General features: G+C 37.5%; 1 protein-coding gene across 2 annotated transcripts in view; it reads left to right on the forward strand.

The window, feature by feature from the left end:
* The first annotated feature begins 1,803 nt into the window (after nt 1-1,803).
* CARNMT1 (carnosine N-methyltransferase 1) overlaps nt 1,804-24,067 on the forward strand; it is a 43,927-nt gene continuing 21,663 nt past the window's right edge. The window contains exons 1-3 of one of the 2 annotated variants that reach the window (XM_070590695.1): nt 1,804-3,133; nt 10,158-10,353; nt 11,186-11,349. In XM_070590695.1, the coding sequence (XP_070446796.1) occupies nt 2,640-3,133; nt 10,158-10,353; nt 11,186-11,349 (854 nt within the window). In that variant the 5' untranslated portion in view covers nt 1,804-2,639. Of the gene's footprint in view, nt 3,134-3,252; nt 3,381-10,157; nt 10,354-11,185; nt 11,350-24,067 lie in introns of those variants that run through there. The other variant, XM_070590696.1, reaches the window with a different exon arrangement.

Genomic DNA, 24,067 nt, shown 5'->3' on the forward strand with positions numbered 1-24,067 from the left:
GTTCTCCCCCTCACCCTCCACTCAGCATAATTCCCTTGATATTCATCTAAATTATGGAGTGTCTCAATAGTTCATTCATTTTTTATTGCTAAGTAGTATTACATGGTATGGATGGCCACCGTTTAACTATTCATCTGCTAAAGGACATTTGGGTCTTTCCAATTTTTGGCTTTTACAAATAAAGCTGAATGAACTTTCTTATACAGGTTTTGTGTGAACATGTGTTTTCATTTCTCTGGGATAATTGTCCAAGAGCGAAATTGCTGGGTTGTAGGGTATGCACATGTTCAGTTTCGTAGGAAACTACTATACTCTTTTCCACAGTGGCTGTTATCATTTCACATTCCCTTCAGCAGTGATGAACGTATGAATGTGTGAGCTTTCGCTGCTTAACTCACAGTTCTTTAGAATAACTAAAAGAATTATGGTGTTTTTGGTCATTAATTCTTGGAGGTTAATTGACTTCCTTTTGATGAAAACATTTCAAAACTTTCAGCCCAATGGCTCCATGGTTGGGAAGATTTCTATAGGAGAAACTCATTGCAAAGAAGTTAGGTCAAAGAAGCCTTAAAAGTGCTTTAAAACAAGGCCAAAAATTTATTCTAAAGACGTCTGAAAGGAGGAGAGAAAACATTTATTGAGCCAATATATCAGGCATTTCTCAATCTTTATCTCATTTTATTCCTCCCAGTGATCCTGTAAGAAGGGTAATATTATATCCATTTTAGAAATAATACAATCAAGGCCTCAAGTAACTTTTCAAACAGGTCACTGTTACTAACTGTCAAAGCGAGAATGAGAAGCCCATGCTTCTACTAGCTTCTAGCTGCCTTTAGCTCAGGGCAAGAAACACAGAAGGCCGTTAACGCATTTGTTGAGAAGAATGAATGAATAAATGAACTTCAGCTCTGCTATTTATTTGTCCCTGGGCCACAAAATTAATTTCTTTGAGTCCGTTTCTTCCTTTGTTAAAGGAAGACAATAATAACACCTCCCCCACAGAGTTGAAATAAGGGGCAAAGAAGGTGATACAATAAGGAAAAACAATTTGAAAAATGTAAAATGTGAAACAAATGTTGGCATAATATTTTAAAGGTACAGTCAGTGCCATAATGAAATACTAATAAAATAAAGATACATGAGCTATGTAGGTGGGCACAGTGCCAGTAACTTACTATGTGGCCCCATGATGATTAGTTAATGTCTGCTTCCCCAGTTTGCTCATCTGCAAAATTGCAATTAAGTTTAAAGTTGAACACCTTAATGACACAGACCCTAAGATTCTCACCACATTATCAAACAGAACCAAGCAAGTCTCTACATAGGAAATTAATTTGAAAATGTTTATTATACTTCCCAGGATGTTGAAAAGTGTGTAACTGATTATCCTTATCCGTGGCATTCTGGCCTTTATCAATTAGGTCATTCAGACATATATCAATACATGTCACAAATTACAACGTGTATAATTTATGTTTCTGTATATGAAAACAGTAGTGGTAACAGTTAATAATATGAAAATTTATGCAGAACTTCCAGACACCAGTCTCTAAGAAAAATAGGCCCTGGATAGAAAAATCTGGAAGAATATGCAAAGAATTGGTAATATTGTGTCTGGGGAGGAGATATGGGTGGCTAGGGACAGGGATAAAGAAACTCCACGTTTGTAACCTTTCGCACTTTCCTTTTGAATTTTGAACCATGTATTACTGCATTATTATTCAAAAAAGACTGAAATTTTATAAAAATTTTCTATAAAAATATAACATTAACATGGAATAACCACAGTATACTTTTAGCATTGCCTTTATTTCACTTATTAATTTAAATCGTGGAAATATGAAGCTACTTTATTTGCAATATGATTATATCTTTTCAGCCGAAATTGTGGTCCATGGACATGTTTAAGTCTTCTGAATAAAACAATCTTTCCCTTTCAACGTTACTTTGTAAGACTGATTTGCTGGCTGGTTGATTTAAATTGAACGGAATGAGTAACTTCCTAAGAATTGGTAGCCGTTTTAGTCCCGACCCCAGAGAGAAATGAGGCAAAAGGTGAATGCAGGAGACGAAGAGGAAGAGGTTAAGTCTGGTATTGCTAAGGGCCACCGTTAGATGCTAGTGGCTGTCCCTGCGCCAACGCTGAGGCATTAAGACTCCTGTGCACTCGGAGGGTCTTCCCCAGCATGGGTCCTAGATAGAGTTAGGTTCCTGCATTTTCTTCATCTGCTACCATCAGGGCAGGATTAGGACTCTCGAAGGTCCCTAAACACTGGAAAGATGATGGTGTCCCTCTCCCCTTATGTAATTAAAAATAAAAACTCATTTAGGAAACAAAACTCAAGATGAACGCAAGGCCTTTCTTGTAGACTTTCTGAAATAAGAATTCCGAATAAATTCATCAAAGCTGAACTTTTTTTCTGCTTTTCCCTGTTTTGCTAGTACTTTAGCCTTAGTTCAACTTCCGGTCCCGCAATCCAGCCTCCGCAGACGTCGAACCCCACACACACGACCGCTGGCAGGTGCCCGCCCCACCCCACTAGGGATCTCCTCCTTCGTTCCTCCCACCTGGCCGTTAGCCCCGCCCACCGGACGCATTGTCGTGACGTCAGCGCGCCGTCGCCGAAGCCCGGCAGCAAATGAGCGCGGGCGGCCGCGGTCCTCCGTCGCACCCGCGCATGCGCATGCGCGCTCGGTTCGGGCGCTCTGAAGACCTGGCGGAGCCCGGCGCGGATGGAGGCCTGAGGGCGGCGGGGGCGGAGCGCGCTGCGAGCTGGGGGCATGTCTGCGGCGGGCGCCGTCTAGAGGAAGGCCGAGCAGCCGCCGCCACGCTTTCGGTCGCGGCGAGACGCAAGCGAGCCAGGCCGAGGGCCGCGGCGGCGATGCAGCGACGGCGGCGTCCTCCGCAGCCCGCCTCTCGGCTGCCCGAGGGCTGCGGAGGCGGCGGCGGCCGCAGTTGCGGCGGCGGGAGCGAGGAGGTGGAAGTGCAGTACTCCGCCGGGCGCTTGGGCTCGGCCGCGGCGGTTGCGGCGACGACGGCGGCGGCGGCGGCGCGCAGCACCGAGGAGGAGGAGGAGGAGAGGCTCGAGCGCGAGCACTTCTGGAAGATCATTAATGCCTTCCGCTACTACGGGTAAGGACCCGGGTGTCGCCCGTCGGGGCCCCCGCTGGTTGCGGCACACCCGCCGGGACGGTGGCCACGCCTCCGGCGCCCGGAACGGCCGCCCGAGCTGACCTCCGGGCCCCCGAGTCACCTCGCACCACCTTAGCCCGTCCCGGCCCTGCACACCCGCGTGTCTGCTGCGCCGACTGCTGCCCAGCGTCCTGCCTTCTGACCTCAGGATCAGATTAGCTCTCTTGCCTTCCTTCCCTCGTTAAAGGTTTGGCTTTGAGGCTGATGGGGGTTACCGGAAAAGTGCTGCAACAGTTTCAGATAGAAGATGATAGTGGTAAAATCGTGCAGGGCAGCGCATGATTTGTATGTGTTGTCGATGTCCTCCAAATTGAACACGTGGAGAGCCCAAGTTCATCTACACGTGGGATGCTGTAGGACGTTTTTCCCCAAACTGTTACCAGTTCTTGTGAGAGCAGCATAAGATTTCCACCCCACCCTCCTTGGCTCTGTGAACGTACAGGCACGTTTGTGGTGAGCGAGCGAATGCTGCTGCTCCAGGTCATTAACTGGTGGATGAAATTAAGGTCGGAGGTGGGCCGGATGTACTAAAATATGCTAATTATGAAGGAGGGAAATGAGAGTAGGCGCAGTAGGAGTTGCTTTTATGGTCTTCTATTTTGCAAATGTGTATCAAATTCTCACTATGGGCTGGGGCATGGTAGGACTTTTGAACTTCTTGACTTTCACTTTTCTTCTTTTTAGATAGGTGGTAAAATAGCTTAGTCACAAAATTATAATCCCAAAATCTGAAAGGGACTGAAATCAACTAGAGTTTCAGATAAAGGTGGCACTTTAATTCATATAAGAGATGAGTCCGCTGACGGCTATGTTCTGAGGCTGCAGCTGAAAATCAGACAGACGTGATCTCCTGCGCAAGTTAAAACTGTTCCCTTAGATGGGCGCCTGCTGTGCTTTATGCAAACTTTTTTATGTTGCTTGACTGTGACCTCCTCAAAAGCAGGGGACTGAGCCTTACTTATTTTTTCATCACCAGTGCTTGGCATATGTTGTAGAAGCTCTGTTTTTAACAAATAAGACGAGTAGTAGCAGAGGAATACATTTGTCCTTCCTAAATAGTCTATTTGTGACTAATGGGTAAACTAGTTTGTTACTATTCTGAATTTAGAAACTTGCTTAGTGAAAGCTTAAAGTTATTTAGAATCTGATTACATCGGTGACTTGAATTTTTGAAGTTCAGAATCTTGATGAAATAATTTACTAATTAAACCAGGAATGGGAACCGTGGGCTGCGTTACTTATGGAGCCCAAAAGGGAATTACTAATATGGGGATTTTATTTAGTATCAACAGAGGGGGGAGGGCAGACAACCAGAGAATTGAATTTGATGCAAGTATTGTGCTGGGAAGAACTTGCTGGGAGGGACATTAGATGGCTAAGAGTGGTAGGTGCAGAAAAAGTCTGGTACATTTTACTGTTGAAAAATATAGGAAAAAAATATGGGGAAATGTCTTGGGAGTATAATGGACACAATTAATTAAAATGTTTGTACCCAGTTATAATGTATGAGGACTAATTTAGAATTGATATTTATTATTAGGTATCAGATGGGCCTTTTGGGGTGAGAGGAGGGCCGGGGGTCTTTGACCTGGAACTAGGACCCAAGTGTGGCAATATAGAAAAAGGTGCTTGTGTGCATGTTCTAGTGGGTGTGATACAATTTCCAATATTCTTATCCCTCTTTACCAGTTAATACGGGGTTGAGGGAAATTTCATTTTCTTTAAAAACAACTCTTTATTTTCATGTACTCTCTTGATGAAACACTTCAAATCCCTAGACTGAAGATAGTATACAATTAAAAATATGCTTTTAAAAATATCGCTTAAAGGACTGAGGGTATGGAAAGCATTGTGTAGCAGAAAACACACTGGATTATTACATTCCAACGTTTTATGATCTAGACCTGCACTAATAGTGTAGCCACTAATCACATCCGGCTGAATTTAAGCTTAAATTAATTAAAATTTAATAAAATTTAAAATTCGTTTCCTCGGTTTCACTAGCCGCATTTCAAGTGCTCAGTAGCCACACGTGGTTAGTGTCTGCTCTGTTGGACAGTGCACATGTCAGCCTTTCCATCTTGCAGTAAGTTCTGATGGACAGTCCTATTGTAGACTTTTAGCAAGTACTTCCAAACTTTGCAGAGTTTGGTTTTACTGCTAAATGTCTTTTAGTCAGTATATAGGAAAGTAAGATTAAAGGTCACAGGGCAAGAAATATCTTTTGATTAATATTTTCTCTTTCCAGTGGCTTCTAATTTTGTGCTTCCCACAGATTTTGCTTAGATGACATATTCTGACTAAGTATAAATGATTATAGCATTGTACTGAGTAGAAAAAACGTTGTTAGCCTTAAAATACCCCTCTCGTTGAATGATACCTAGTCACATGAAAATAATACAGTTGAAAAGTCAAAGGCCTTGTCAGAAATGTCCTACGTTTAGAAATAGTGGTTAGATGAGGTTTTTTTTTTTTTTGCTGAGGAAGATTAGTTCTAAGCTAACATCTCTGCCAGTCCTCCTCTATTTTTCTGTATGTGGGACATCTTCATAGCATGGCTGGTGAGTGGAGTAGGTCTGTGCCTGGGATCCAAACCCATGAACCCAGGCTGCCGAAGCAGGGCATGAGTAACTTTAGCCACTAGGCCACAGGGCTGGGCCCTAGATGAAATTTTTAAAATTGAGATGTAGAGTCTGTTGTCATAGGTGAGGGGATGGGCATATAAAGAGGTCAGCAACTTGCTCAGGGTTACACAACCAAATTATGGTAGAGTCTGGCCTGAAATTCAAAATTGTTCACTAAAATTTTATCCTTATTAGTAAGTAAATTACTAGTATTAATAAGCAGTGATACTAGTAAGACAATTTTAACCTTGAGTATTTAATAAATATTTTAAATGGATTGAGACAGACTTTGCTTCTGAAAAGATAGATTCTGTTTGGAATTCTAGAGTAGTCCAGCAGGTGCAGAGGAGTGGGTCTATGACCTTGGTGCATGGCTCAGACCCAGCATTGGACCACCCACCCTGACGAAAGGTGACTAAGTCAGAGTTGGAGTCACTGCCAACCCTTGAGGAAATATGGCTGCTGACTTCACTTTCTCCCCTTAGCCGCTGGAGGATTGTGGCATCTTGATGCTGACCGAATTCTGAACCAGGGAGAGTCTGAAGGTTGTAAAACATTCCTTTAAAGCAGGATTGGCAAACTTTCTTTAAAGGGCCAGGCAATGAATTTTTTAAACTCTAAGGGCTAGATGGTCTGTTATGCAACTATTCAACTCTGCCCTTGTGTGGAAGCAACCATACGCAGTGTGTGAACAAATGGGCATGGCTAATTCCAGTAAAACTTTTTACAAACGGACTAAGTAGCTGGTGGGCCATAGTTTGGTCACCCCCATCTTAAAGCACATTGATAGTGTAAGTATTTCCAGGATAATGAAATTAACCCCAATTTTAATAGTATAGTAAGGTTTGGACTCATCTCTCAACTTTGGTAAGGCTCACTTATATCGCAGGAGTCCCTGGATGTATGTTGTGGACAGCTTTGCACACCATTAAGTCACCAAGGGTTAAGCGATATGCTGCATCTCATCCAGCTTTTTGTAGTTACCAAACGTGTGTCAGGAATTGACAGCAAGTATGTGGGGACTCGAGGCTCTTCTGATCAATCCATAACTTACCTCAGCTCCCCTGCAATCATAGAAATAGGTAGTCTCCGTCGGGAACCAAAAGTGGCACCTAGGGAGCGTAACTGAACATTTAATGATTGCTTTTCACATATGCTGAAATGTGGAGATTAGGTAGTGACAAAGATGAGACTTTTATTGTAGGAGAATTCATCTTATTGGGGTGGTGAGGAGAGTTACGTTGGGGACAGCATTCCTAGGTAGCAGGCCTCTCTGTAATCTTTGGGAGACATAACAAGGGCCTGGGGTAAAGAGGAGCGATAATTTGCAGCTAGTTTTATGAAGTAGGATCAAAAGGATCTTGGGCTTATTGATTGTGTGGGCCATGAGAAGAGCCATGTTAGGATGACTCGTTAGTTTCTGACTTGAATGAATGTGTAGTGTATCATTCATCAATATCAGCCATATAGGAAGAAGTGCCGTTTTTGTTGGTGTGACGTGATAAGTTCAGTTGGATATGTTGAGTTTTGAGGTGTGGTGAGAGGGAGGTTGTGGGGTATCCAGTGCCCAGGAATATGAGAAGTGAAGTACTATAAGAGTGTGTAACCTTTTGACAGTGAGTGGAAAACTGTTGCATCTCTGCTGTTTGCCTAACACATTATGGCCACTTTAAATAGTTCCTTTAGTGTCATACTCTGCTGCCAGGAATGTAAATTGATGCACTCTTTCTGGGAATCAGTTTGTATCAAGAGCCTTAAAAATACTTATCCTTTCTGACCTGGTAATTCTTCTTTTGGGAGTTTCTGGTAATTTTTTCTCACTAAAATATAGACAGATTTTGAACACAAAAAGTTCATTATAGAGATAAATGAAAGTATCTAGATGCCCAATCTGGTTTGGGAAATAGCTAAGTAAATTTTGGTTGCATAAGATGGATGATGAACAGTCGTTATAGTCATTTGAGAACTTTTTTCTGACCTGGGAAAATTCTTCTAATAAGGATGAAGAGTTATAAGTGCTTCTAAACCTTTAATGTGCATGTAAATCATTTGGAGATCTTGGTAAAAGGCAGATTTTACGTTTCAGTAGGTCTTGGGTGGGGGCTGAGATACTCCATCCCTAACCACTTCCAAGTGATCTGCTATTATGTGTGCCACGTTTTGGCTAGAAAGTTGCTGGTTGACTTTGTCTTAAACAACAGCAAAACAGAGAAATATTCCAAAGTTAGAGGTGTTTGCTTCTGGAAAAGAGATTATTAGTAGCTTTTTTTTCCCTGAGTGCTTTTACTTTTCTCCATTTTTCGTATTTTCACTGTGAATGTACTAGTTATATAAATTAGATATACCTCCTATATTTGAGTGCTTGCTATGTTTTCAGGCACTGGGCTCAGTGTTTTGTGTGCATTATTTTGTTACATTTTCAATGAAACCCCATTGGGTAGGCAGAGGAGTGCAGTGGTACCCACCTCATGGGGTTTTGTGGAGATTTTTCAGAATAATCCATGTTAAGTGAGTTGGTTTAGTGCCTGGCATTTATTAAATCTCAACCAGTGATCGCTTCTGTAATCAGCATCATCCTTGTTATGTATTGCCTTGTTTTTGTATAAGGTAGTTGGGGCACAGAGAAAGGAAGTAATTTGTTAAGGGTCACGGGGCAAATAAGTAGCATAACTTGGATGTCTGTCTAAATCTGTTTGACTCCAGAGCTCACTGTTACAGCGTCTCGGGGTTTGCCGGGGAAGCAGACATCAATGCAGCCACTGCCAACTTGATCTTTTCACATTACCCTTAAGGTCCCCAGAGTAGCATCACACACAGGCTTCTGAAACATGATCAGGTTTTTGCTTAAGTTTTGTCAAGAGCTTCTTCAGAACTTCCTTAAATATTACTGTTCAGAAATTAGTGGTTTGTCATAAGAAGGTAAAAATAAGAGAATTATTTGGATGATTAGAGATTCAGACAACCAAATGAAAAACAGTTATTCATCATTTTCATTTAATATTAAATGCCAAATATCATTTAGAAGAAACATATGCATTTATTTGTTTGTTTGTTTGTATATGTAAAGTGTAAAGAATGATGCAATGAATGCCCATGAACCTACCACCTAGTTTAATAAAAGAACATTATCCTATCCCTTTCCCCTCAAAGAACATCACTTTCTTGAATTTTCATTTCCTTGCTTTTCTTGTAGTTTTTCTACGTATGTTCAGTCCCTACAATATATTGTTTATTTTTACATAAAATGGAATCATACATTATGTACTTTTCTGTAACTTGCTTTTTCAACAAATATTTATGTTCCTGGGTTTTGTCCATATTGTTGTGTGTAGCTGTAGTTTATTGATTTAACTGCATTTTTGTATGACTGTGCTGTACTTCATCGCTCAGTCTACTGCCGATGGGCCTTTGGATCGTTTTCAGATTTTTTGTTTATTTCTGATCGTGCTGCAGCGAAGATTTTTCATGCTTCATGGTACCAGTTTGCAAGAATTTGATGAGTATGTGTCCAGGAGAATAATTGCTGGGTCATAGGTGTTGTGCATATTACGCTTTACTAGGTAATGCTAAATTATTTACCAAAATGCCAATTTACTGATTTATGCAGCCACCATCAATCAGTATATAAATATTCTAATTATCCCACGTTTTTACCAGTATTTCATTTGGACAGGTTTTGAAATTTTACCCATCTTGTTGATGTAAAATGGCATTTCATTGAGTATAATATTTAACTGTTAAAAATGATGTTATTTTCAGATCTTATAAATGGGTAGTCCCCAAAGTGACCTTTAGAGTTATCTAGAAACTTTTGAATGCAGATTGTGAATGTTGCCTTGTAAAACACGAGAGAATTTCAATTTTTCATTTGTTTACTACTTTTGTAGTGCATACGCTCTTTAATGGTATTTTAAAAATTCGTCTTGGTTGGCTCTTAGTTAATTTCAAGACACCTTTTGTGTATATTCTAAAGTAATTTCAGAGCAGCATTCTGCTACTTGATGGAGGTGGTTTTGCTGAAAATGTTGTTTGGAAATTGAAATCATAAAAATAAACTTATTGTACATTAATCCTCTTTATGTTTCCTTTTTTCCCTCTTCTAATTGGTGCAGATGTTTTACTAGTTATGAACTATTTGTCTTTTGGTTTGTTGCTTAGAGAATTTGTAATAAGGTGAAAACATAAAAAACTTTGTAAGTTGATATCCTTTAAGAAACCAAAAGATTGTAAATGACAAGACAGTATCCATTATAAAATTGTACAGAAAGACAATCTTAAAATAAGATTGGTCTCTGGTGAGAATTCTTTTGCCAATTTAAAAAACACCTTTTATGTTTTAGCACCAGTATGCATGAGCGAGTGAACCGGACAGAGAGACAATTTCGATCACTTCCAGCTAATCAGCAGAAACTACTTCCTCAGTTTCTTCTTCACTTGGACAAGATCCGGAAATGCATTGATCACAATCAAGAAATACTACTGACCATTGTGAATGATTGCATACATATGTTTGAAAATAAAGAATATGGAGAAGATGTATGTGAAAGTTTGTTATATTTGTTTTTATTTCAGGGTTTAACCTCTTGTTTTGAGGTCTTTCTGGATTTCATTTTTATAATTTTGCATGGGTGATTTGCTCTACTCAGGGAATGCTTTCTCTTATATGTTCAGTCATTTGATTAGGCTTAATAGGACAGTATTCCAGATACTGAATTTGTTCGCTGATTTTTTTTTCCCCGCTAAAAATACTAAGGTAATTGTTGGCATTTTGATACACTTTTCATACAGTATTCCTGCTGTTCTGGCATAGAGAGTTAGTGACTTACAATTCTGTAAAGAACTTTACTAGCTATGTAAAATTAATTTACCTGACTAACCTTATTATTTTCAGTATGTTATATCTATTTATATTCATCTTTTACTTTAAGAAATTACATTCACTTATTAATCTCAAGGGACTGGCAGTAATAGAAACTGAAGTCCTCTTTTTGTATCCACAGGACAGATATAGTTGGGCCACTCCAGTGTGAGCTTTTCCATGCTGCCTCATCTCTGACCTGGAGGGACTTTCTTCCCTCTCTTAGAATGTTCGGTCTCTACAGAGCTCAGTCCTGGTCCTCTCCTGAGTAAAGACTGCTTTATTATATGGTGGTTCATGGTTAAAGGACCACGAGCTATTGAGGGTGCAAGTGAGACCACCAAAGTCTTTTCATTTAGGATCTCAAGCTGCACTTGAACCCCGGTTGAGTTGAGAGGCTAGAGATTTATCCACTAAACTGTGTGTATAGGCCCTTAGGAGCATGTCTATTTAACCATATTCAAGGTTGATTACTTTCTAGAAGCTAATTGATTTCTGTTTTTTAAACAGGGGAATGGAAAGATTATGCCAGCGTCTACATTTGACATGGATAAGTTAAAATCCACATTGAAACAGTTTGTGAGAGACTGGAGTGAAACTGGGAAAGCAGAAAGGGATGCCTGCTACCAGCCAATCATTAAAGAAATTTTAAAAAACTTTCCAAAAGAGAGATGGTAAATAGTGCCTTATTTTTAACCAATTTCTTTAAGATATGTAAGCACCGAATTTCTCTAGAAGACATTTCGCAGTCTTGATTCATTTTTATAGTTGCGGTGTGCCTGTTTTTTTTTCATGTGTGGGTGTGTGGTGCTATATTTGTTCTTGGATGCTTTGTTTGAAGTGGCAGTTAATGTTTTGAGTAATTTTTGCTCTAGCCCTGATGGGAAATTACTCTATCCAGAAATTAAATAATGAGGTTAGATTGAATGTTCATTATCAGTGATGTTTATCTTTTTATAATTTGCTCTATGGCAGAGCAAGAAGCTGTGAACTGTTTTAATTTTCCTCATTATGACATACTTGTAAGCAAATGAGGGATCTATAGCTTAGAGCAGAGACTCTTAACTTTTTTATGCCCTGAAAACCATGAGTAGTCTGAAGCCCATGGTCACCTTTTCAGAATACCATTTATAGATGAATAAAGTAAAATATAGAGGATTACAAAGAAACTAGTTATTTTGAAATAGTTATCAAAATACTTAAAAAGCAAATTTGTGATATAACCTTTTTATCACGTTTCAGATTAAATAAAATCTAGCAGCAAGTATTACTGTATTTTGAAAATACTGAACAGTATATGTGTTATTTTAAGAATCTCAGCAACTAATGTGAAATGAAAATAAATGTGAATTCTATTGGTAATAAAGTCCCAGGTACTACTAAGACTACTGTTGTTGCTGCCTGCATTCATAAGTTATCAGTTAAAGGTTAATGAAATTAAAATGTAACTTTTTCCCTATCGTCTTCATAGATCAGTGAATTCTGTCCTTAGACCCCTTGGGTCCATGGATCCCAGGTTAGGAACCCCTGACTTAGGGGCTTTATATTAAAGAGAACCACTGGGTGGAATTCAGCCTGTCATTTAAACGATCTTTGTAGAGAGGCTCCTTCCCTCATCTCCTTCCCCTCCTCATTGATTGACATCTTTAAGTTTGGGTATATCCTTTCAGAAATTTCAGTACATATGTGTGTGTGTCTCTTCTCTCTCTCTCTTTAAAACTTTTTATTTTGAAATAACTTCAAAATTACAGATAAGTTGTATGAATTGTACAGAGTTCCCATATACTCTTAGCTGAATTCACCAATTCTTAATATTTTACATTTGCTTTATTAGTTCCTTTTCCTTCTTCCCTCCCTCCTCCCCCTACTTTATGTGTGTGTCTAAAACCACATATATACACAATTATTTAAACCATTCAAGAGATCAGTTTGTATATATCATGTTTTTTACTGCTTAATACTTATTTCTTAAGAACAATGATATCCTCTTACATAAAAACAGTGCAGTACCAGATTGAGGAAATTTAACTTTGAATTCTATTTTCTAATCTATAGTCTATTTTCAAGTTTCATAAATTATCCAGATATTGTTTTTTATAACACTTATTTTTCTGTCCAGTCTAGAATTCAATCCAGGATATTGTATTACATTTAATTGTAATGTCTTAGTCTTTAATCTGGAACAGTTCTTTGGCATTTTTTGACTTTCATGACATTGATGTTTTTGAAGAATTTAAGGAAGTTATTTTGTAGAATATTCCTCAATTTGACACTGTCTAGTGTTTCTTCATGATTAGAACAAGATTATATGTCACCTTTCAAAATAATACATTATTGATGTTGTGTCCTTTTCAGGATATTACATTCAGAGACATACAATGTCTGATAGCCCATCATTGATGATTTTAGTTTTGATCACCAAATCAAGATGTTATTTGGTTTTCCCATTGTTTAGTTACTGTTTCTCTTCTTTCAACTAATAAACGGTTTCTGGGAAGACTCTTTGAGACCATGCAATTAATATCCTCCTCCTCAGACTTTCTCCTTCCTAGAATTATCATCCATTGATGATTCTTACATCGAGACCATGCAATTAATATCCTCCTCCTCAGACTTTCTCCCTCCTAGAATTATCATCCATTGATGATTCTTACATTGAGACCATGCAATTAATATCCTACTCCTCAGACTTTCTCCTTCCTAGAATTATCATCCATTGATGATTCTTGCATGATCTAACCTGTGCTGTGATGGTTGTGGAATGGTGATTTTCTGACTCTACAATTATCAGTCCGCATTGTACTGTATTTGTATATCTATTATCAGGAAGGACTCGTGGTCCCTATTTTATTCAATAGGTTATAATCCTTTACTGTTGTTTTTTATTTTGTTATTCAAATTGCCTCAGATTTGGCCAGCAAGAGTTCTTTCATTTGGCTCCTATGTCCTTTTGGCATGGTATGTCCCAATCATTTTTTTGAGCACTTTCTTACTTTCTAGCACAATAAGATATTTCTGTCCCATCTTGTATCTTCCCCAGTTCAGTCCTGGAACTGGGTATTTTTCCAAGGACCTGGTTCTTTTAATGTGAAATCATATGTAGAAACAAAGATCTGGCACTAGGCATGTTCACTGTTACTAAGACGTCATTGCTTCTGGGCCTTTTAATAGACAGAACAGATGCAGGTGCACACACACATTAGAAATTACGAGTTCAGGGGCTGGCCCCGTGGCCTAGTGGTTAAGTTCGAGAGCTCCGCTATGGCGGCCCAGGGTTTTGCTTGTTCAGATCCTGGGCGTGGACATGGCACCACTCATCAGGCCACGCTGAGGTGGCGTCCCATGTGCCACAGCTAGAAGGACCCACAACTAAAATATACAACTATGTACTGGGGGATTTGGGGAGAAAAAGCAGAAAGAAAAAAAAAAAGATTGGCAACAGTTGTTAGCTCAGGTGCCAATCTTTAAAAAAAAAGAAAAGAAATGAGTTCGTACTCGTACCTCCAATTCCGGTCCAACCCCATTGGGCTCCTCCTTGGTTTTCCCCATTCTCTGCATGTGTGTGCCTTTTTCCACAGTGAGAACCCTGGCTTCTGACAATGTCAGTACATTTGCTCATTCGCTCACTTCTACAATACAAACAAAATTGTTTGAGAACCTCCATACCACTATGAAAAACAACTACCAGAAGGAGTTCTGCATTTGCTAGCAATTATTTTTCCCCATAAACTGAGGGTATTTAATGAAAATATTCTTCACAATGCTCTCAGATTAGCTCCCCTTCAACCACCTTACTCTCAGTCTGGTTATGTTTTTTATTTGAAATTCAAATAAAATAAATAGCTTATTTGTTTCCGTTGGCTCTCAGTTTTAGGGTTTTGTGTCCCCACCCCATCCTTGTTGATTTATTTTTATTTTTTGATTCGTGGACTATCAGCTATACAAAACTAGACCAAAAAAGTGATATTCAGAAAAAGTGTCGTTCCCTCCCCTATTCCTTCTATGCCCTATTTCACCCCCCCACCCCCAATCCCACACCCCATGTTGGTAATCAATGTCATTGATTTCTCATTTATCCTCCTTGTTTTTGTTTTTATAAAAGTAAACAAATGTGTTCTTTCTTAAGTATCTCTTTATTTTTATACACAAAATGTAGCATGCTGTATATTTTATTTTGCACTTTGCTTTTTTCACTTAGTGATATATCCTAGAAATAGCTACATGTTAGTCCATGGAGCTCTTCCGTGGTCCTTTTTTTTTTTTTTAATAGCTTTGGAATACTCAACCAATCTCCTATATTTGGTTATCTAAGTAGTTGGCAATATCTTGCAATTATAAATAATGCTGTAGTTAATACTGTTATGCATGTATATTTTTGTATTGTTGGAGGTGTATCTTTAGTGTAAGTTCTTAGATGTGGGATTGCTACATCTGAAAGGTAAATGTGTATGTAGCTTGGGTAATGTATTATCTATTGCTGTGCAACAAATTACCACAAATTTAACTGCTTAGCATAGCACACATTTACTATTTCACAGTTTCTGTGGGTCAGAGGTCTGGGCATGGCTTGCTTCACTGAGTTCTCTTTGTAGGGTCTTGCAAGGCTGCAGTCAAGAGGTCTGCTGGGCTGTGTTCTCATCTAGAGGTTTGAGTGTGGAAATTTCTACTTCCAAGCTCTCTCGTGTTGTTGGCAGTATTCGTATCACTGTAGTTGTAGGCCCTGCCTTCTTGTTAACTGGGCTGGAAGACTGCCTCAGTTCCTAGAGGCAGTCTTGTGGGCTTTCACAAATGGCCACTTACTTCATCAAGCCAGCAAGCAGGCTATAAATGGAGTCTTTTATAATACAGCATAATCCCAGGAGTGACACCTGTTGGTTAGAAGCGGGTCATAGGTCCTGCATACACTCAAAGGGAGGGGATTATAAAAAGACGTGGACACCAGGAGCTGGGGGCCACTTTAGAGTCTGTCTGCCACAGTTGTTGCCACATACTCCTATAAGGGTTGTACTGTTTTGCCTTCCTATGAGCAATGTATGAAAGTGCCTGTTTACTCACAGCCGTGCCAAGCATATTGTGTTATCAAGCTTTTGAACTTTTGCCAATTTGATGGGTAGGGAATTGTTTCTTGACATGGTTTTAATTTACATTTCTCTTATCAGTGAAGTCGAACATCTTCGTGTGTTTAAGGGCCATTTTATATATTTTGAGAATTATGTATTCATGTCTTTTTTTCCTCTCATTTGTAAAAATTGAGGTGATATGCACATAACAAAAGAATCCATTTTAAAGTAAACAGTTCAGTGGCATTAAGTACATTCACAATATTGTGCATCCATCACCTCTATATAATTGTAGAACATTTTCATTAACCCAGAATAAACCCTGTACCCATTAAGCAGTAATTCCCTGTTCTCTTCACCCCATTCCCCATCTTTGTCTGTCAGCAGGTTGACTATGAGATGCCTGGATGTGGTTTTCTTTGTGTTTGTCCTTGGGGTTTACTTTGCTTTTTGGGGTTTGAGTAGTAGATATTTATCACCAAATCAAAAATTCTTTGCTTTTATCTCTTCACATATTTCTCCTGCCCTTTTCTCTGCTTCTTTCTCTTCCGGGACTCCAGTTAATAAATAGTAAACTGTTTGATGTTGTCTCTCAGGTTTCAGCTGGCTCTTTTTCCACACTCCTCCTCCTCCCTAACTCTTTTTATATTTTAGTTTAGTTAATTTCTATTGCCGTTACTTGAACCTTACTGATTCTTTATTATGCCAGTCTGTTGATAAGCCCATTGAAAGACTTCCTTCCTTATCTGTGATACCGTATTTTTAAAAAAATTTCTAGCACATCCATATATACATATATTTCCGTGTGTGTGTGTGTGTTCTCTCTCAGAAATCTCGCTGAAATTTCCTGTTTCTACGTGTACTCTACCTTTTCCACTTGATGTTTTAACATATTTTTTATAGTTATTTTTAAAATCCATGTCTAAATTCCAACATATGTGCCAGTTGTGGGTCAGCTCTGTTGATGGCTTCCTCTCATAACAATGGGTTACATTTTCTTGCTTCTTTGCATGTTTTGTAATTTTTTGATTGAGTGCCAGACATTGTCTGTAGAAGAACAGTAGAAACTGAAGTAAATAATATTGACAACGAGGAAAAAGGCGTTCCCCTCCTTCTGGCAGGCTGCTAGTGTTGGGGGGCTGAGCGAATCTCTTAAGTGTTTTTAATTTCTAATATTCTTACATGTATTAGCTGCTTCAAACAATCACTTAAGAAAAATTTGTCTGTAAACCTTGCATCTAGAAGTGTGGCAGTGTGGCAATATTGTCACTTTCTAGAACATGAAGTAGCTTCTAAGTTTTCATCTGCATCTCACCTTTTACTTTGTGCACATTGATTTCAGCATCTTTCCTCCAGTAGATTAATAGGAAGATCTTTGCAGTATTAAGATATGCTCAGACTCTCAAGGCACGAAAATATATATAGTTACTTCTTCAGCAGTAAGTGAACTACTGTGTCCACAAGAAACCGTTGATATATTGGTATTGTCATCTGCAATGGATAGGGTTGAGGCTCTTTTGTTGTTTCGTCAGCCTTTAACATGTAATGGCTGCTATTCCATGTTAAATGTTTGAATACCTATATGTATGTCTGCCATGTAGATTGTCTTTAGCTGAAAAGTATCATGAAACTCACCCACCATATTTCTGCATATGGCCAATAATTTTTTGACAGGCTGTGCTATCGTTACCTTCTGAATATACAGTTGAAGGGATAATAGGTTCATTATATACTTGTGATTCCTGTATCACTCACAGAAGTTCATTAATTTTATTCCATTGTTGATGACAGTTATGACACTTTCCTGATTTTCAATTCTATAAATATTTCTTGAATCAGATTTATAGTGTTCTGGGTGTGAGACCCAGAAATAGCTGAGTAAATAACATTGGAAGCACAATTGAATCGGTCGTTATTCCAGCCATGTTATCACTCTGAAGATTAGATTGTATGATCTTTGCCTCTTTTTTTTACATGTATTAATCCTCTGTCAGATAATTTGTAAATATTTTCTCCCATTCTGTACGTTGTCTCTTCACTTTCTTGATAATGTCCTTTGAGGTACAAAATTTTATACTTTTGGTGACTTCAGTTTATCTGTTTTTTCTTTTGTTGCCTGTGCTTTTCATAACGTATCCATGAAATCATTGCTAAATCCAATGTCATGAAGATTTTCCCCAATATTTTTTCCTAAGAGTTTTATGGTTTTAGTTCTTAAGTTTAGGTCTTTGATCTATTTTGAGTTAATTTTTGTGTAAAGTAAGGGTCTGACTTCATTCTTTTACATGTGGATACCAGTTTTCCCGGCACCATTTGTTAAAAACACTGTCCTTTCCCTGTTGAATGTCTTGGCACTGTTTTTGAAAATCAGCTGACCACATATGTGAGGGTGTATTTCTGGGCTCTGTATTCTTTTCCATTGGTCTGTATTCCTGCCCTTAGAGCAGTACCATACTGTTTTAATTTCTGTAGCTTTGTAAGTTTTTGAAGTCAGAAAGTGTGAGTCCTTCAATTTATTCTTTTTCAAGATTATTTTGCTATTTGGGGTCCTTTGCAATTCCATATGAATTTCAGAATCGGCTTTTCCATTTCTGTGAAAAAGACTGTTGGAATTTTGTTAGGGATTTTGTTGAATATATAGATTAGTTTGGATAGTATTGACATCTTAACAATATTCAGTCTCCCTATCCATGAATACAGGATGTCTTTCCATATATTTAGATCTTTAATTTCTTTCAGCAGTCTTTTGTAGTTTTCAGTGTGCAAGTCTTTTACTGCCTTGGTTAGATTTATTCCTAAATATTTAATTCTTCTAGATGATATTGCAAATGGAATAGCTTTCTTAATTTCCTTCTTGGACTGTTTCTTGCTGATGTATAGAAACACAATTGATTTTTATGTGTTGATCTTGTATCCTACATCTTTGCTGAATTTGTTTATTGGCTCTAGTAGCTTTCTTGTGGTTTCTTTGGGAATTTCTACATAGAGAATCATGCCATTTGCGAATAGAGATAGTTTTTACCTCTTCCTTTCCCATTTGAATAGCTCTAGCTAGAACTTCCAGCACAGTGTTGAATAGTGGTGGTGAAGGGGGCATCCTTATCATGTTCGTGGTCTTAGAGGGAAAGCTTTCAGTCTTTCACCACTGAGTATGATATTAGCTGGGGATTCATAAATATCCTTTATCATATTGAAGATTTTTTCTCTTTGCCTAGTGTCCTGAGAGTTTATCATGAAAGGGTGTTGTATTTGTCAAATGCTTTTTCTGAGTTAAATGAAACAATTGTGGTTTTTTCCTTTGTTCTGTTAATATGATATATTATGTTGATTGATTTTTTAATGTTGAATCACCCTTGCGTTCCTGATACAAATCCCACTTGGTCATGGTGGATAATCCTTTTAATATGCTATTGGGTTTAATTTGTTACTGTTTTCTGGAGGTTTTACATCTGTATTTATAGGGGATATTGATTTCTTTTTCATTTCTGAAAATTCTTGTGAATTTTCTTTTCTTGTGATGTCTTTATCTAATTTTGCTGGCCTCATACAATGAGTTAGGATGTGTTCCATCCTCTTCAACTTTTTGGGAGAGAGAGAAGAATTGATGTTCGTGTCTCATTAAATATTTAGTAGAATTCACTGTGAATCATCTGGTGCAGTACTTTTCTTCGTTGGGAGGGATCTTTGCCTCTTTCCCGTGGATTGAGGTGGCAACATTGAGATATAGTTTAATTTTTCTTTGTAAGATATGAAGTCTTCCTCAGTAAGACTTGTTTTGAAGACTTGTGGCTTAAGTTGGAATAAATAAAAATTACATAGTTGTTAAAGGCTACCTTTGTTTACTTTAGTAAATGCTACAGTTTGTTAATTTTTATCAGTGGTCCTACATTAAATATTCTACAATGATTAGAATTATGATCTAATCTCTTACATTTTCTTATTTTTCATAGTTTTTACAAATGTTTAAGTTTTATGAATTTTTATAAACATTGCTTCAAAAAGGATATTCTTAAAGTTTCAGTTGGTACTCTTTCAGTGTATATATTTAGCGTTCTCCTCTATAAAATAATAGATAATAGTTTAATAACTTCTATAAATATTAAGTCCAGTTATTTCTCAAAATTCAAAATATCATTGTTTCTGAAAAGTAAGTTGTGAGGTAAGACTCTTTACAGTTGGAATGTACCCAAGTTTGGGTATATTTGGAAGGCTGAATGTCAAATGCTTATGTCAGTATCATTTCTAGCACTTTAAACATGGTGTTATTATACTCAGTTATCGTTGAATTGTGTGTATTACCATGGTATCCAATCAGCATAGCGTCAGCTGTACTAAAGGGCATGCTTGTCATTGTTAGAGGTGCTTAGTGAGCTAGTATAGAGTATTATTTTTCTGTTATTCATCTGCTATTATTATTAGTAATTGACAGATAGAGTGTGGACTGGTGAGAAAAGAATGAACTAACTCTTAATGATTTTAATAGCTTATTTAAAAAAGAATAATTTAAAAAAATTTTTCTAAATAAGTAAAACATTTCACAGGGTTCAAAACTTAAAAGTTTTCAAAGGATATAAAGTCTCCTTCCCATAACTGTTACCCAGCCACCCACTTTCTTTCCCTGAAAGTAATACATGTTATAAAAGTGGACAAGGATATATAAATTTTAAAGTGTGCCAAAGTATCTATCAAACTCTTTGTTGCCATTCTTCGACCCAATGAGAAAATTACCTCTTCCTTCCTATGTCATTTGTTTTGCTTGTTTAATTTAGATTAGTTTCCTTATAGTAAGTAAGATGAGCTATCAAAAAACCTTAAAAAATAAAAGTAATGAAACACAATAAAGTCCATATCCATATTAAACTTTGCCATAAAAAGTAAGCTTCAAGTCCTGGAAAAGGGACATTAATTATAGCCCTTCAGCATCCAGGTTGATTCTAGATAAATCCTGGTCAAGTCTGGGTCTCAAAGAAATTTCTAGAATCTGTTTGCAGAGCACACGCATGGGAATTTGATGTCTTTATACTCAGGCTGGATTTGACTCAAATTTATCTCAGCTAGCCTTTTGATTGTGTTCTTTTCTTTTTGAAATTTCAATAAAGGTCTTTTTGCTAACTGAGCTGTCTGTAAAAGATAATATACTTAAATATGCATAGAATTAACTATATTTGTGATCCTTACAATATTGTTTCCTATGAAAGTACATTTGTCTTACCAATTTGTCCAGTTTGTCCCTGTTTAGAATTTTTAAATGATGGAATTTGCAAGCACAAGCAGCTTTGAAGCCAATGACTGACGTCTGCATCAGGGTCTATTTGTTAATTAAGGAAGTGCTGTTTTAATTGTGCTGAATGCCAAACACTTCAGTAGTTATTAGTCTCTGTTTTGTCTGGGTTTTAAATAGATTTGGACTCTACTCTAGTAAGCAGTTGCTCATTGCAATTAGCAATATAATTTTTCTTAATTTTACGTATGAGTTCAGGATTTAAACCTTTTTCTCAAATATAAACGCAAGTAAAATAACTTCAGTTGATGGTCTGACTAGTGTTGTATTGAGATTTTTAATTTTTCAAGTGACTGTCTAATCATTTAAATTTAAGAATTCAGTCCAAAAAAGTTTATAGTTGCTAAGGAAAGAGATTCTTAAATTTGAGTCCTATCTGAAATGAGAAATCACAACCATGTAGAATCATATTCTCTTATGAATCCTGAAAACTGCTGGATGTATTTTCTTAGATCTTAATTTTTGTTAACCCATTCTGTTTTAGAAGAATTTGAAGTGATATTTTGTTTGTAGGTGAAAATCTATTATGTCTTTGCACTTCAGTATATGTCTAACACTCCAAGAAGATACTGGTAGACTGTTGACTAGCTGAATATATTTTTTCTTTTATAGTTGGGCATTAGGAAAAAATATGCTGAGTTTTAAAGAAGTATTTTTCCACTCAGATTAAAATAAATAATGTACATTATAATTCATAAAAGGATTCTTTTAGCTCTTAAAAGAAACCTTTATTTTTCTTTTATTGATTGGCACATGAGCTAATATCTATTGCCAATCTTCTTTTTATTCTTCCTTCTTTTCTCCCCAAAGCCCCCCAGTACATAGTTGTATATCCTAGTTGTGAGTGCCTCTGGTTGTGCTGTGTGGGACGCCGCCTCAGCGTGACTTGATGAGCAGTGCTAGATCCACGCCCAGGATCCGAACCGGTGAAACCCTGGGCCGCCAAAGTGGAGCGCACAAACTTAACCACACAGCCATGGGGCCGGCCCCAAAAGAAACCTTTTTAAAAAAGAAAATGGAGAAAATGTAGACTGCCAAATAATGCAAGAGTAGTTTAGAGACTGAAAACAGATTTCTCCCTCATCCTGAAAGTCCCCTTAGACCAAAGACAAATATATATTTCAGATTTCTTTCAAATCAAGATCTTAAGCTCCTTTAGTTTCAGATTTCAAGTGCTTACAAATCTAGAGTAATAACTCGGTGGAAAAACAATTCAAGACTAATAACCTAGTAGAAAAGATGCTCAGTCTCATAAACAAATGCAAATATGAAAACCATGCTAACATGCCATTTTCACGTATTATATCGCAAAGATTAAAAAGTTACATTGCTATTACTAAAGATGTGAGGAAACACACATGTTGATGAAGGAAGAATAAATTAATAAAATCTTATGGAGGGCAACTTGCTAATACTTAAAATTTAAATGCATGTCTTTTGAATTGCAATTCAATTTTGAGGAAGTTTTCTACAGATATACTCCTGCATGTGGGAAATTATTTATGCCAAGGAGGTTAGTTTTAACACTATAGTAATAAAAGATTGGAAACAATCTAAGTGTCCTTAATTAGAGCATTTTGATACTTTCTGGTACAGTCATGGAGTGGAATACTTACTCAGTCATGAAAGAGATTAGGGAAGCTCTCTGTACTGATAGGGAAGGAGACTCAAGATACATTGGATCGGGGCTGGCAAGCTTTTTCTTAAAGGGCCTGCTAGTAAATATTTTAGGCTTTGCAGGCAGTGTGGTCTCTGGGGACTACTCAGCTCTGTTGTCATGGGAATGCAGCCATAGACATACAGAAATGAATGCGCATGACTGTGTTCCAATAAAACCTTTTTTACAAAAACAGGTGACTGGCCTGTGGGTCATAGTTGCTGACCTCTGTATTAAATGAAAGAAGTGAACTAGGTATATAAACTATAACAGAGGTATGAATGAAGTACTAAAAGCATCAAGAAGTGAGTTCCAGCCTTGCCTGGGATAGTTGGGAAAGACTTCATAGATAAGATGATAATTTAAACTGAGTTTCTGTGGGTGTGTAGGAGCTCTACAGATTAAAGTGAGCAAATGTTTTCTAGAATTGGTGAGTTGTCTGACTGATGATATGTGCATTCTTTGTTGGGAGTGGCTGAAGAAGGAAGTTGGGACCAAGGAGCTAGACACTAACCTGATTTTTAGCCCATTTTCTACTTTGAATAAAAAATATTTCAACAAATACCTCTATTATTAAACCATGTCATTTTGTCATATTTACTTCAGTTTTTTTGGTATTTTTTTAAAAGAAACACCACAGATGCAATTTAATCTGCCCTGCAAACCACACAGAGTACATTCTTCTCTTTCCTTCCAGAGATAGCAACTGACATGAATTTGTTTATTATTCTTATCTTACCCTTCCACATTAACTGCATGTTTATATACCTCTAAACAATACATTGTATTCTTCTGTATGTTTTTAAAATTCACATATGGTTTGTGGTATCCTTTCACAATTATTTTTCGCTTAACATAGTGTTTTTACACTTTCTCTGTATGAACCAGCACTATTCAATAGAAATACAGTGGAAGCTACACATATTATTTTAAATTTTCTAGTAGCCACATAAGAAGGTAAATAGAAACAAGTGAAATTAATGATATACTATAATAACTCAGTATATCTAAAATATTATTTAAATGTATAATCAGTATACGAGATTATTAATGAGATGTTTTGCATTCCTTTTTTAGTCTAAGTCTCAAAATCTGGCATTTCTTTTACACTGGCAACACATCTCAATTAGAACTACCCACATTTTAAGGGTTCAGTAGCCACAAGTGGTTAGTGGCTTTTACTGTTTTGGACAGTGAATTGCTGTGATTCAAACAGAAGCAAACATTTTTGGTGCTTTAAAGTTGTGCATACTGCTACCACCCAGGATCAGCTAAGTGTCGTCATGTTGACACAACAAGAGAAAGAATTTTTTGTGTTGGAGTTTGCTAATCTGCAACTGTGGTGCAGAGATCGTTCTGTGTAGAGTAAAGGAAACCTCCCTCGGGCACAACGT

This window comes from Equus przewalskii, chromosome 22, assembly GCF_037783145.1.
Source record: "Equus przewalskii isolate Varuska chromosome 22, EquPr2, whole genome shotgun sequence".
NCBI classification, from domain to species: Eukaryota; Metazoa; Chordata; class Mammalia; order Perissodactyla; family Equidae; genus Equus; species Equus przewalskii.